The sequence below is a fragment of the Engraulis encrasicolus genome, unplaced genomic scaffold (assembly GCF_034702125.1).
Source record: "Engraulis encrasicolus isolate BLACKSEA-1 unplaced genomic scaffold, IST_EnEncr_1.0 scaffold_28_np1212, whole genome shotgun sequence".
Taxonomy (NCBI): Eukaryota; Metazoa; Chordata; class Actinopteri; order Clupeiformes; family Engraulidae; genus Engraulis; species Engraulis encrasicolus.
In genome coordinates, this window is record NW_026945577.1 from 1,976,272 (window position 1) to 1,991,417 (window position 15,146).

Below are 15,146 nucleotides of genomic sequence, written 5' to 3' on the forward strand. Positions count from 1 at the left end.
CAGCAACTAAACCAAAACACCCTTGTTTTCGAGTCCACCCCCGTTATATTTCAGTATATTAGGTTGAAAAGGTCATACAAATGATCTTTTTGTTCAGGCTACAGATGACAGAAGACTCTGTAATAGCAGCTGATAGGTTTGGAGTTGTTAGGACGATGCCATTACGGGCAAAAACGTTTGCAGTTATAGTTCTACTTCAAATGGCGTTTTCTCAGCTTTTTGTCTAGAAAGCAGCATTTTGGCGAATTCCACTTAATTTCAACAGATGATTATGAAAGAACGGATTATGAGAGACTGGTCTCCCCGCTCCTGCTGCTCCCCGCTACAGACCAGCTCAGACTCCAGTCGGACGGGAAGCCTCCGTTAGCCAGGCACATGAGCGTGGCCAAACTCCCGCTGGTGTCCAGGGGGGGCAGCACTGTCAGTTTGGGAGTGGTGTCACCTGGGGAATAAAGACAAGAGGGACACAACAAGATAAACGATTAACAAGGTGATGATATGAAAGACAAGTTGTCACCTGTGGAATTATGAAAAAAGGGACGAAACGAGAGAAATGAGGTGATGAAATCAAACTAGTCATGGGATTCATAATGATCAGTACAAGGGGAAATTCTTCTTCCAGTCCTGAATTTCCCCTTGGGGATTAATAAAGTTACTGTACTCTACTCTACAATATAGCAGGTCACTATATTATAGTGTTGTTCGCTGGATACTTTTTAATCTGGGAAACATTTTAGTAGCACATCTACAGGTATATCGATTACATGTATTTTAGAGAATACCATAATGTTTAGTTCAAAAGATGTAGAGTTAGGCAAAAAATGAGTTGAGCTCTTTACACAAGTCCTTTTGTTTCTGGTGCAGTAGTCAAGTAGACATAAGCTGTTCGCAGGGGGGACTCGCACACAGAATGACCAACTCAATCAGAGTGCTTTCAGAGTGTTTTTTTACTTGGTGGAGCCCAGAAGGGTGGAAAAAAAGAAAAGAAAAAATACGAGGAAAGTCCAGGGGGACTGAAACGTTTGAAACGCTTCTTTTTTTTTCGCCCTTCTGGGCTTCACCAAGTAAAAAAACTCTCTGAAAAAACACTCTTTTTGAGTTGGTCATTCTGTGTGCGAGTCCCCCCTGCAAATAGTTAAAAAGATGAAAACAAGATTGAGGCACATCATGAAGTTAAAAAGTCTTCATATATAATGACGAAAATCAATACTTTTAAAAATAATTAATAAATAATAATTGGCCTCGCTTCTGGCTATGTGTGGGAAATGTCCTTTGATTATCATTTAATAATGAAATATTTCAAATTTTATGTAACTTTAACTTCATTGAGTGCCTGTTAAAAAGTTCTTTTCAGCTTTTTCAATGTAATATAACAATGAAAGAGCCCCAAGCCAGACGTTTTTGGTTTGATATTTTCTTCTCTCAAGTCATTGAGCTCCACACTGAATTGTAACATCAGTGAGTTTTAGGTTGCATGGTTTAGACTTTGCTCTTGCTCTTCAGTAATGCCAAGTATATAATGCAATATGACCTCAAATACTTTTGAGAAGAAACCCAACAAATAATAACAATACATTAGCCACAAATACAGCCAATAAAATAAAACAAGACTTAAACATTTTGCAGTATGCACAATTTTATAACAACTAATGATGCAGAAATGTCCTACCACGTGGACAACTTGTATTTATAGTATATATCATTAATGAAAAGTCCCAGAGCCCCCATAGTGCATTAAACAGTATTTTCACCTATACCAACCCATCACAATGTAGGCTACATTAAATTACCCTAACATTTTAAGAATCCATGAAAAGACATGATTTCACTAACACTAAAGAACACAAATCACCATACCTTTAAAAGTACAAACAAATCTGAGAACCGCAACAAAATGTAATATTTGATTGATCAACCCAAAACAAATGGGGCTAATAAAACCATAAAATTAGCCTATTCAATGCAATTCAATGACAACATTTTGTCACAGCATAAATCATGCACTATTACAACTTGAAGTTGAAACCTGAAATTTAATCCTGGTTAAAATGATTAAAAGAGTTAACTTACTTCCCGCGTCAAGTCTGCTGCCACCTCCGAAAGTCCACCACAGTGGTACAGACTCATAGAGGCGCCGTACAAAAACCTCTTCACGCTACACTGGGCCTGACTGTGTGACTGTGCCGTTACAGAGAGGGGAACATATAGTAAATAACAACTCATTCATAATTGTGGGATGTCTATGGATGATTTTAGGGTGGACATCCTCATTATTTGCCATTTAAAGGAAACCATTGCTTTATTTCCAATTACCATTCCATGTCTTCCTGACACACACAAATATCAAAAGCTGAGGCCATAGTCTATGATATCAGCCTGCCCTGTGATAAATATGTTCTACTGACCTACTTCACTGGTTTTAAGGGTTGGTCCAATTCAGCTGTGGTCTGGATAATGTCTCAGTTTTATTGTTAATGGTGTCAGTAATGGCCCAAATAAACATAAACATCCATGCATGTTAATGTGTTGGCTTAGTCATCATTTCCTGCCATGGCCAGCAGGGGATGGAGAGCACTAGCGGTGGATGAGAATCTGTGGTGGGTGTTGAGGTACTGTAAATAATTTGCATTAACAAACTGAGAAACACATGTGCTTGAGATATTTATATGTGAGGGAGAACAGGACTGGAGCACTCAACATTATCTGAATGACAAAATGAAGACAAACAGCATTAAATTCATCTGGACTCTCCTGCTCTGTATTACAGGTAATATGACATACACCCACTAACATAGACTATCTGAAGCACTTAGAATATATCGTAATATACTGAAGAAAAAAAAAGTACACCATGTGTTAATATATTTCATTTTTCAGCATGCAGGAGCCAGTATACTGTGACTCAAACTCAAACAAGAGCTGCTCTTGTGGGACAAACCATCACACTCAACTGCAGGACCAGCATAAGCCTTGATGGGAATTGTGGCTCTGGCAACTGTCTCTCCTGGTACCTTCAGAAACCTGGAGAAGCTCCTAAGCTGTTAATATATTATATAAGCACCCGCTTTGGGTCAACTCCCAGTCGCTTTGTTGGTGGAGGAGCCAGTTATGGCAGTGACTTCACTCTGACCATCAGTGATTTCCAGGCTGAGGATGCAGGAGCTTACTACTGTCAGAGTCAACACTATATCAACAGTAAATGGGTGTTCACACAGTGATAAAGCGCCGTACAAAAACCTCCCTCAGCCAGGCTCCACATGACTGCACTGCTGCTGCTGGAGCTCACTGCATGTGTTTGTGTGTGTGTGTGTGTGTGCGTGTGCGCGTGTGCGTGTGTGTGTGTGTGTGTGTGTGTGTGTGTGTGTGTGTGTGTGTGTGTGTGTGTGTGTGTGTGTGTGTGTGTGTGTGTACGTGTGTGTACGTGTGTGTACGTGTGTGTGGTTGAGGGCGGGGAACAAAAGTGATTATTGCACTGACAAATTTGAGATGTACTCAGAGTGCTGTTATCAATTTAAACCACATATTTAGATAAACATCAGATGAAATCGCATGGAAAGTTTAACACCTTTTTTACTAGTTCAAATTTGTTCACAAGCAGCATAGAGGGAAAGCAGCATGAGAGCCTTCATTCAATCCCAATATCGGGCAAAAAAGAGCAAATTCATTGCAAGTCATTGAACCAATCATCTCGCAAGCAAATGCTGTTCATGTGTAGTTTAAAAATATAGAGAAAGAGCTGCCCGAAATAGCTGCCCTGAAGCGTGGCCAAGATGGCCGCCAAGTGAAGGGACTTATGCAGACCGACTTTGGCATGGGGGGGGGGCAGTCATGGGTAAGTGGTTAGGGACTTGTAGCCCAAAGGATTCCCAACATGCCAGGTTGGTGGGGGGAGTAATCAACCAGTGCTCTTCCCCATCCTCCTCCATGACTGAGGTACCCTGAACATGGTACCATCCTGCCGCACTGCTCCCTTTTAGGCGCCATTGGGTGCTGCCCCCTCGCACAGGTAAGGCATAAATGCAATTTTGTGTGCAGTGTGCACTTGTGTGCTGTGGACTGCTGTGGCTTTAGCTACAGGAGCTTCAGCACCATGGACAGCAGCAGAAGAGAGAGGGCAGGTGGAGTAGAGTGGACACTACCAAGAGGAGCCAAAGGGGGCAGTGCTGATCCCAGGACAGCAGTGTGGAGGATGGACTCATTTGGAGCAGCAGAGAGAGAGAGGAATACATGTCAAAGCACAAACCCTACTATTACAGCTCCCCAAACCCCTATTGTTATGATAACTCCAGGCTGTCTTTACCTAACCTGACTCTCATCAAATGAATGTAATCCCACTACGTTCATCTGGTGAGAGTCAGATTACTCCGTACCCCCAACACAGGCAGATAAGTAAGTGTCCTTCAACATAACTAAATAAAATATCATCTATATCCCTCTCCTTGGCAGCTGTGGCATGCCACTCCCAATGACTGTGTTCCACTGACGTGTCCTGATCAAGCATCTCCCCCTAGTGGAGGATATCAGGAATAACATGCCACCTCTTGTGTGGACCCTGCACTTGTACAACCATGGAGGTGCCAGGGAAGAGGGCACAATCAACAACATGCAACATGTGGGGAAAATACAAATAGTTTTAGTTTGCTTTTGATTTTCTTTGATCATGATGATAACAAGCTGAATATGGGTCTCAACCTCAACGTAGACAAAATTCCGCTGACCCCGTACATTCTCTGGTGCCCCCCTAGAGGGACCCGTACCCCAGACAAAGAACCCCTGTTTTAGACAGTGTACTGTCATAAGCCATAATTATATCTACATAGATTGGACTGTGTGTGGGCCCCCTACATACTACATGGGGCCCTGGTGTCTCAGTCACACTAGACCAGCCTGAACGACACCCCTGTGTATTCAAACGCAAATAAAGCCTACTGGCATTTCATCCAAAACACTTACTGCAATTACTGCTTTAATGTCAGCAGTCAGCCTTATAGTCTATAACATTAATCAGCAATAATTAATCAGCCAACATAGTGGATGCAGCTCTGGTGAAGTATTTGCATGTAGATGCTGATTTGCATGAGTGGATAACGACTCTCGTTGGTGACATTTACAGTATGTCCTTGTGTGTTCTTATAAGAAGCGCTACAGTGACTGTGTTTGTCATCACTGAGGAGAAATTATCGCACAACATGAGTCCCATCTTCATGGTCTTCTGGATATTTATATCATCCTTTAAAGGTAAAACAATCTTCTTTATATTCATCTTAAATTAGACATGGATCTGTTTGGACATGACAGATATTGATGTTTCTCTCTTCTCTACAGAGTCATATGGACAGGTCACTGTGACTCAGACTCCTGCAGTGAAAGCTGTTCAACAGGGAGGACCAGTCACTCTGAACTGCAGAACCAGCAGCAATGTCTATAATGCTGGAACATCAACTCCTTTTTTAGCCTGGTACCAACAGAAACCTGGAGCAGCTCCTAAACTCCTCATCTATTACGCCAGAACACTCCAGTCTGGGACTCCATCCAGATTCAGTGGCAGTGGAGATTACAGTGACTTCACTCTGACCATCAGTGATGTCCAGGCTGAGGATGCAGGAGTTTACTACTGTCAAAGTTGGCATAGTGGTGATGTGTTCACACAGTGATAAAGCGCCGTACAAAAACCTCCCTCAGTCAGGCTCCACATGACTGCACTGCTAACTACAGCTGCTGTGGGGTATGAGAATCTGTGTGTCTGTGTGTCTGTGTGTGTGTGTGTGTGTGTGTGTGTGTGGTGTGTGTGTGTGTGGTGTGTGTGTGTGTCGGTGTGTCGGTGTGTGCGTGTGTGTGTGCGCGTGTGTGTTTGATGGTGGGGATATATTAAGGAATGTCTCAACCAATTTAGGGTGGGGTTTGGGTGGCAATCATGGGGTCACAGGTGTACACCCTATTTTAGGGCACACCTACCACCTATGGGTGCAAACGCCATTACACGCTGAAGAAAGGCTCTGCCCGAAACGTTCGTGAGCAAAAAAGCAAAGAAGAAATCTGAAGAGTGCTGTCCTTCGCTTCATTTATTCATTCAAGTTTTTGTGGGATTCAGCACCCTGTTACGATTTTTTAAGTAGCCTACTTAGGCAATAGTGTGAGTGCGTCTATGAAGTCTCACCAATTTAGACCCCAATAAAGTTGAGATGAAATTTAGATTAAATTAGATGGCAAGTTCAGCCCCTGTTACAGTATAATGTGTTTACATGTTCAGTTCACAAGCACCTTAGAGCAGTGGTTTTCAAAGTGGGGGCCGCGAGAGGGTACTGGGGGGGGGGCCGCAGCTGGTTGGAAGGAAAAGTACAGCAACACAAAAACACAAAAATTATTGAATAAATCAAATAACTTAAGTGAAGCAAAATAAACCAAAAAAATAAGCTAAATTATATTCCTTTTTTAAGAATAGCTTCTATTCAACTCTTTGAAATGGCCTCATTGACACACTACTAAAATGTTTCCTGCTGTAGGCGGATTTAAGGATGCAGAAATTACATTGACTTGTGAAAGGTGGTACATAGAAAAAAAATACGGCCCATGTTAGGGGGGCCTTGGCTGAAATCTGCTGGTATATGGGGGGCCTTGTCATGGTAGAGTTTGGGAACCCCTGGCTTAGAGCTCATATTGAAAGCAGCATGAGGGAGCTGCAGTAAAAAGGGTTTGTAGTCAGGCTCTGGGGTAGACCCCCAGAATGACACATGGCCCCTTTTCGACTAGCCCTCTTAGAACGGGTCTGCGCACTGCTGGGGCGTGGTTTCGTTTTCTTTTTGCATTTACTCCACCCATAGGCCTACACACCCATCATCAGCTCAAACAGGGCTCAAACAGGGGCGATTGTAGAATCGCGAAAGACGTGGTTCGAGGCGTGCGGAGCTGAGTTCCACTAGGCTACATGTTGCCTGTGTTAGGATTTACCGGCATGTGCAAACACCTATCCCCACGCACTTTAAAAATCAACATGACTTTTCTGTCGGCAGTTTTTACAGTAGTAGACAGAGAAAATTTGCTCAAGCAATTATCCTATCATGTTCTTTAAAGTAGCCTAACTCCAGTCCTTGGCCAAGGAGTTATATTATTAGCCTATTAGGCTATTATTTTAAAATCACGCTATTTCCAAAGCTCCACGCCTCCTCCTTGTGAGAAGTCGTTTTTTTTTACCACCATGCAAAATAGGGCACACTAAAGTAGCCCTTTTCATTGCACATATCTTCATATAGCCTAGGCCTACGAACCTGCAGAGGGATGGCGAATTTGCTGTTATCAAATTAAATGTAAAAATGAAAATTTCAAATGAAAAAGACAACTGTGGTTTATTCGAGGGAACAAAGAACACAGCCATGACAAAAAAGATTTCCTCTCTATCCGGCTGGAGAACAACGCCATTGTTTACTTGAAGTGGCGACCGCTTAAAGTTAAATAACTTTGGATTTAAAGAACATAAACACGTGCCGTAAAAACCTGTAAAAAGCTAAGAATCTCAGCTTTTGAACAAACCCTAACACATGTCTGTAGGTCTAAGTTAAGGAGATCGCTGTCTGTTCGAAAACAAAATGACGAGGTAAAAAAATGGTTGGAAAGCGCTATTTTTTCACTTGAAACAGCGGCCGCTTAAAGTTATATAACTTTGGATTGAAAGAACATAAAAACGTTCCGTAAAAACCTGTGAAAAGCTAAGATTCGCAGCTTTCGAACAAGCCCAAACACATGTCTATGGGTCTAAGAGAAGGAGATCGCTGGTTATATTTAGTCCTATATAGGTCCTATTGTTTAGATAGGGCTTAGATTCACCATGGCGTGAAAAAATGGTGTTGTCGCGGCTAGTTGCAGCAGCTGATCATACGGCCCAGTTCTAGTCCCTGTTGTATGGAAATGCGTGCGAGACAGCACCATCGACCCCCGTCAAGTTTCATGAATATTTATAAAGCCCGCACCGGAACGCGGAACCCAATGGAAAAGGTGGTGTACATTTTGGTCCTATTGGGCCCCCATTCTCAACTAGCAGCCTCTGGGCCTTTTAACCCCTTAGCGCAGAGCCTTTGTTATAACCCTTACAGTCACCGAAAATATAATATCCGGTGTCTCAATCTATTATTTAAGGCTCTTGGTACTGTCATAGCAATGTTGTTATGATGTAGTTAAATATTTTCAGCAAATAATGATTAGGCCTGCCGGCGGCAACCCCATCTGCACAAAGAGTCTACGGCCCGCCGAGCATCTATCTCTGGCCTGTGAACTGTTTCAGTTATTTTTGTTTTATAAAGATTGTGCTGTCCGCTCTTGTTTTGAAAACGCAGCCCTCAGGTCGAGGTACCGAGATTTCCTCCATGGCAACAATAGCAGATAGCAAAGCCCTTGCCAACACAGCTCGCCTGCCCTTTTTCTGGGAGGAATTTGGAAATCTGCCCCTTGGTGACTTTTAATTGAGTACCCCTGTTCTAGGGTGTGCCATGTCATAGTATCTGCATTCTATTGTTGCCCTGTATGCATCAATCCTTTATACCTGCTACACCTGGCCGTGCATTTCACAGACCAACCCTGAGGGCTCCCAATATTTTCCAACTTGGGGCCCACTTGAAATTTTCACAAATGTTTGGGGCCCACGCCTCTGCTGAATGAACAATATAACTCAAATGAATAGTCAACAGCAACACAGCAACAAAAATTATTTAGATTAAAAAAAAAAAAGACTTCAGGGCCCTCTAAGAGTACTACCTTCAGTGGTGTAGTCTACATAGAACGCAGGTATATGCAGTATACCCACCTCAACATTTCAGAGATGTCAGTATACCCACTTAAAATTGATCGATCTATTATGGAATAGCACAAATATGGACCTATACCAGGGCTATTCAAATGTGGCCCTGGGGCCAGATGCCGCCCTTGGACAGCAAGGTTCTGCCCCCCCACAATCCCCTTGAAATACAGAATCGTTTTTCAAAATTTAGAGATAAAAGTATGGGTTCCGTTCAGTGGCGGAACAATTGCACACAGGGCCCCAGGGCAAGACACTTATAGGGCCCCCTATACAGCTTGCCAAGCTCACACTAGGGCCCCCACCACCAATATGAGAGGGCCCTGGGCCCAGGGGCAAGTGCCCTGCCCGCCCTCCCTATAGCTCCGCCCCTGGTCTCCGTTATCATGCTGAAACTGGACACATGTTAAAATGCAGGAAATTACATCTAAGAAATGCAAAACTTTTTGGGGGATTACCCCAGACCCTCCACTTCAATGCAGAGGCGTCAAAAGTAAAAAAAAGAAACACAGTTTCCTTCCCACACAAGTAACTTATCTGAGTAAACAGTAGACATGTTTACTTGTCTTACGATCAGCTAACTCTGCATTGGTTGGATCAAGTTTTTTGGTGGGTCCTTGATAGGTTTTCAGTGTTTTTCAGTAACAACAATCTATCTATCCCATTAGTTACAATGAAGTAAATGGTGTAACAGCTATGTATGCCATGTGATAGTGGTGTAACAGCTAAGTATGCCATGTGCTAGTGTTTTAATGCACCACAAAATTTTACTTTTACTTTTGACACCTCTGCTTCAATGAAGTCTCCCATATTTTCTTCATTGACAGTCTGCAACCATAATACAGACGTATAGTCCGGCCCCTTTACTGGGAGGATTTAGAAAAAACCTTGTTGATTTTTAATCGAATACCCCAGGCCTATACAGTATACCCACATCAAAAAATGCTAAAATATACAGTATACCCACCAAAAAGAAGTTCCACATTTTGAGAATTACTCTGTTATATAAGAATTAGGATTATCATCAGGCTTAACTCATTGGCTGCCTTCGACGTCGCTATGACGTCATTTCGAATAGTGACGCCCCCTGCCTTCGACGTCGTTCGCCGATAATTGCGTTTTTTTACAGCCAGGCCTCGAGGACGGTCTGACCTATCTTCTGTATAAATTTCAAGCCTCTAGGCATTTTCTAACTGTTCCTGTAGGTGGCAGAAGTGTCCTTAGGAACAGTCAAGGCAGGGCTTTAGCTCAGAGCAAGATGAAATGTCAAGACAAAAACACCCCTTTTTTACTATTATAATATAATCTCAAAAGTAGCATAGCAAAATCATTTTTGAAAGTAAAGCACCTGTGACAGTAGTCTACTTTCTTGCCCTCTGATTTTAACACAGGTAGGCTACTGATTTTAGTGTCAGAGCCTGACCAAAAAAAAAACCTTCCTCTCATGACCAAAATACAATCCCCTGTTGCTATCTAGCTAGAAGGCATTGTAGCTAACTTGCCCAAAATACACCATGAGATGATCTGTGTGGCAACCTTTCATTTTGGATAATGTGATCAGCCTACACAACATCAGGATGTTGCTTACAAAATATCATCTAACAGGAGAATGCACGGGACTAGTGGTGATGTGTCACCTCAGTTGGGAACTTGGGTATAAAGTTTGCTACGCTAGCTAGCTAGCTAGCACGAAATCGCTAACAACTTACAACTAAGCCTAAATAAAGGAGCCTTGGTAAGTCAACTATTTTTTACTCAATCCACTGTTATTTTTATGGATCTGTATAGTATGATCAGCTTACTGTATCATCAAAAAAGACAGGGGGGTTGCAGATTCTTGGAACAGAGTAGCCTTTGTGTCTGGTCAGATGCATTCAGCTCACATTAGAAAGCATTGCACTTAGCCTCAGACCAGCTAGCATTCACCACTCCAATCGGCTTGTGAAATGTTGGATGTGTGATCAGTACTTTATCAAAAGAAAATTCATTGAACAATATATGACAAGATCACTATAGCAGAACCATGATGACAGTAATCATCAATCTGCAAATTGTCCGCTCTGCCAAAGAAGCTGCAGTAAGCTACGCTAAGCGGTGCTGCCTGCCTACCTGCCTCCCTCCCCACAAGACACAACACGGTACTATTTCTGGAGGAAATAAACCAGCTGTGATTCGTTCTCCAACGAGGGGAGAGAGAGAGGGAGAGGGAGAGGTAGGGAGTTACCGGAGTTAGGGGCACCTGCTGTCATGATCCATGCTGCGCGCCAGCAACTAAACCAAAACACCCTTGTTTTCGAGTCCACCCCCGTTATATTTCAGTATATTAGGTTGAAAAGGTCATACAAATGATCTTTTTGTTCAGGCTACAGATGACAGAAGACTCTGTAATAGCAGCTGATAGGTTTGGAGTTGTTAGGACGATGCCATTACGGGCAAAAACGTTTGCAGTTATAGTTCTACTTCAAATGGCGTTTTCTCAGCTTTTTGTCTAGAAAGCAGCATTTTGGCGAATTCCACTTAATTTCAACAGATGATTATGAAAGAACGGAAAGGGGTAGAGAGACACCGTTTTTTTCTGATGACAGATGAGCGTCTAATCTGTGTTTTGATAGGTATGGTGTTGACATAGACACAGAACTCAATTTTCTGTGAGCCTCCAAAAAACGCCCAAAATGCTGAAAAATCGCTGGCACTCCGAGGTACTCTTTTATGAAAATGGCTGGCAGCCAATGAGTTAAAAGTAATCCCCCTAAGGAACTCTTCTAGGGTACTCATGTATTTTGAGTGGTAGTACCATTTACTATCAGCAGAGAGCGCTATTAGACAGGACGCTGTGTGTGTGTGTGTGCGTATGCTACAGGCGCGGAGTGGCCGTCGGGAGACCGGGGACTTGTCCCGGTGGGCCGCGGCCATGAAATGTAATAACGCAGCCGCCCTACGTTTCCAACCGGCCCTTACGTTTTGACATTGTACATACAAGCACTAACTTCCCACTTTCCACTTCCCTGCATTTCAATTCCAACTGACTAGCCAGTATTTATACCGCATACCAGACGGCAATACCTCACTGACGGTGTCAAACAGTAAATTGGCCACACCCCTTCTCTACTGATAATTTTCATACACCGTAGATCGCGGAAGTTTACAAGATCTTAGTAACACAGTTTTGTTTTCAGTATTTGAAGAACCTGTGATATGTATATTGGTTACCAAAGGATGGAAATATTAATAAATTATGATTTATTTTCCGATTTCCACACGACTGTTACAGTTTACAGTCTTTCCAGTCCATTCACTTGCTCTGTGGTTATTGACTTGGGTTACGAACAGACTCCACCAAGTGGTAAGGAAGAGAACTGCGCCTAACAGAAGCAATGGGTTTTGTTTTGATTTTTAGACCGTCAGTATATCTCCTTATAGTCGAAATAATATTATTATCATACATATATTTATATGTGGTACATTTAGGATGTAGGATGTCTGAATAAATGGAACAAAATTATTACCACACAAGATTCTGATGTGACCAGTGCTGGGTGTGTAGCCTAAGCTGTGGAGTGATTGCAAGAAACAAAGACATTTGCTGCGACGAAGACAGCGTTTTAAGGTAGGCCTACACCGTTTGGTTATACATTTTGTTGACTTATGGTTGTGGTTTGAAGTAGCTATTAGGTTTGGCTTATTTGCTGCATGGTGGGTTTATTGCACAATGTAGACAGACTTTTTGTAAGCTATAGGCTACTATACTATATTTTGTAAGCCTACTCTTCTAAAAATCCCCACACTCAAAACTTTGTGCCCATGCTCATCCTGTCTTCCTTAAACGATATTTCAATTTCAAACTGTCAAAATGACAGTGGAGTGCACATTTGCATGGAACAGTAGCGTGATGTAGCCTAACCTAGTAGGCCTATGAATGCTTTGGACTGTGATGATGGCTCCAGTGGTGTAGTCTACTTTTTGAAGTGGGTATACTGTTATTTGAGCATTTTTTGATGTGTGTATAGTCTACTGTATATATTTGTGCTATTGTAAATAATGGATCAATCAATTTTAAGTGGGTATACTGTAATCCCTGAAATTTTGAAATGGGTGCGTATACCTGCGTTTTACGTAGACTACACCACTGGCTGTGCATTTCATCAAGGTGTAGGCTACAATTCTCCACTTCAGGTTGATATTTTGACAACACTAATGTCCACATGTAGTACGACTGCAGATTTCGTGGCTTTTGTCTTTTTGGTTAGGAAACCATGTTGTTCGCTTAGTTTTTTTTTGTTTTTTTTTTGTTGTTTTTTTTTTTTTAAAAGAGGGCCGCCAAGGGGAAAATTCTCCCGGTGGGAAAAGGTGGGCCACTCCGCCCCTGCTATGCTAGATTGCAAAAGTTAGCCTACTGAAAGTGAAAGAGTGTGACTAAGCACAGATGTCTCAGGGCAGTTTGTGTCTGTAGGTGTAACCCAGGAAACAGTGCACTCTGTGGGGGAAACTAGTATTTGCATTGCCAGGCTTGAGTGGGTCTGCTAGTCCCAGAATAGAGCAGCACTACTGCCAGATGTTCAAGAGTTCCCACCAGATTTCAAAAAGGCGGCATTAGTATTGTTAAACCATGTGATCCTTTTTAAAGACTTTGAGGTCTTCATAAACACCAAGCCCTTGGTACTCTTTCTTTTATGTACTTTCATTGTTGAGTGTGTCATGGGCACTGGCTCGTGAGTGGCAGCAGCATAGAGGGAGACCACACAGATTTTAAACTTTTATACTTTTTTAACTTCTACTTTTTTTCTTTTTAATTTTTGGGACTCTCCGAGCAAGGAAGCTTTTCATTGCTCATGAATTCCTGTATTCATATGCACATGACAATAAATACCCTCTATCCTTGTACCCTTGTGCATAACATACGGTATGTAATATGACTTAACCAGAAATAAAAAAAGCATATATATAACCTATGACAGACCCAGATCTTTCTTAAGATGAAAATAATATGAAAAGATTTCACCATTTCAAAGACAAAAGCAATGACAAGTCTAAAAATCAGATTAAAATTCTTTATTTGTAGAAATGGAGAAAATGCAAGGAAACCTCAAAGCAACAAGCACTTCATATTCTCAAATGATATGACAGAATAAAAAAGAAACATATATTTTAAATGCCACTTAGAGCTTCACACACATAGAGGGAGGAAGAGAGGAAGAGTCCCTATCAGGCACACTCTAAATCAGAATAATGACATAATGACATTAAAGCAGAGCCTAGGAGCAGTCTGATTTCTTCAGGATCTTGGTGACAGTCTGGGAGCCCTGTGTTGCCTGGCAGGTCACTGGGACGTCCTGGGTCCACTCCTGGAGAGGGAGGGTCAGGGTGCTGCTCCAGCTGTACAGGCCGTCCTTCTGTGGGCCCCAGAGACTGGTCTCCCCGCTCCTGCTGCTCCCCGCTACAGACCAGCTCAGACTCCAGTCGGACGGGAAGCCTCCGTTAGCCAGGCACATGAGCGTGGCCGAACTCCCGCTGGTGTCCAGGGGGGGCAGCACTGTCACTTTGGGAGTGGTGTCACCTGGGGAATAACGATAATAGAAGGGACGAAAAGGGATACACAAGGTTATAAGATAAAACATGTGAAAAGCAGAGTCATGCAGACAGAAGAGTAATTCTTAAAACAATATAACTGATCATAATATTTTTTCCGTGGTTACTTTTTAATCAGCGAAAACATTCATATACATTTTTTGAATAATAAATGAAAACTTTTTTAGGGAACACAGTGAGTTTTCGGCCTTATATTTCAGCCTTTGGTCTTGATTTACAGAATTGGATTTCAGAGTCAGATTTTTCTTTTAAAGCGTGTTTCGCAGTGTGCAATTAAAGCAAGTTTCGCAGTGTTCTTAAATTATTTTGAGAAGACACACAAGACGCTACATAAATTAAGCACAAATTACAGCTAATGCAATAAAACAAGATGTAATCATTTTGCCATGTAATGGGTATGCACAATTTTAAAGCAGCTCATGATGCATAAATATCACACCACAGTACGTAATGCCCCATGCTTAGAGTATCCCACTATAGAGTGATCTAGTGTGCTCACAACTGCAATGTAAATGATATGTGTACATTTTATATCCTCAAAGAAAGGTTCCCCCTTCCCCCTAAAAAAACGTACACACCGACTAAAATAACAAAGATATAACCATTCCATTGCCTCCCACATCAAGTCTACTGCTAAATGTGTACAACAGTGCTAAAACAGTGTTTGCAGCTGTGCAAAAACCCATCGCAGCAGTTTAAGTGGATCACCCTCACATTTTTACATGATTTCACTAACAACAAAGGTGAAAGAACACAGGTCACTGTCTACCCAAAA

The 15,146-nt window shown here is 42.2% G+C and overlaps 1 gene segment (V, D, J or C); it reads right to left on the reverse strand.

The window, feature by feature from the left end:
* Positions 1 to 13,856: 13,856 nt before the first annotated feature.
* Positions 13,857 to 15,146, reverse strand: part of LOC134443158 (immunoglobulin kappa constant-like) — a 43,514-nt gene continuing 42,224 nt past the window's right edge. The window contains 1 exon segment of the C gene segment in view: positions 13,857 to 14,339. Coding sequence covers positions 14,038 to 14,274 — 237 coding nt within the window.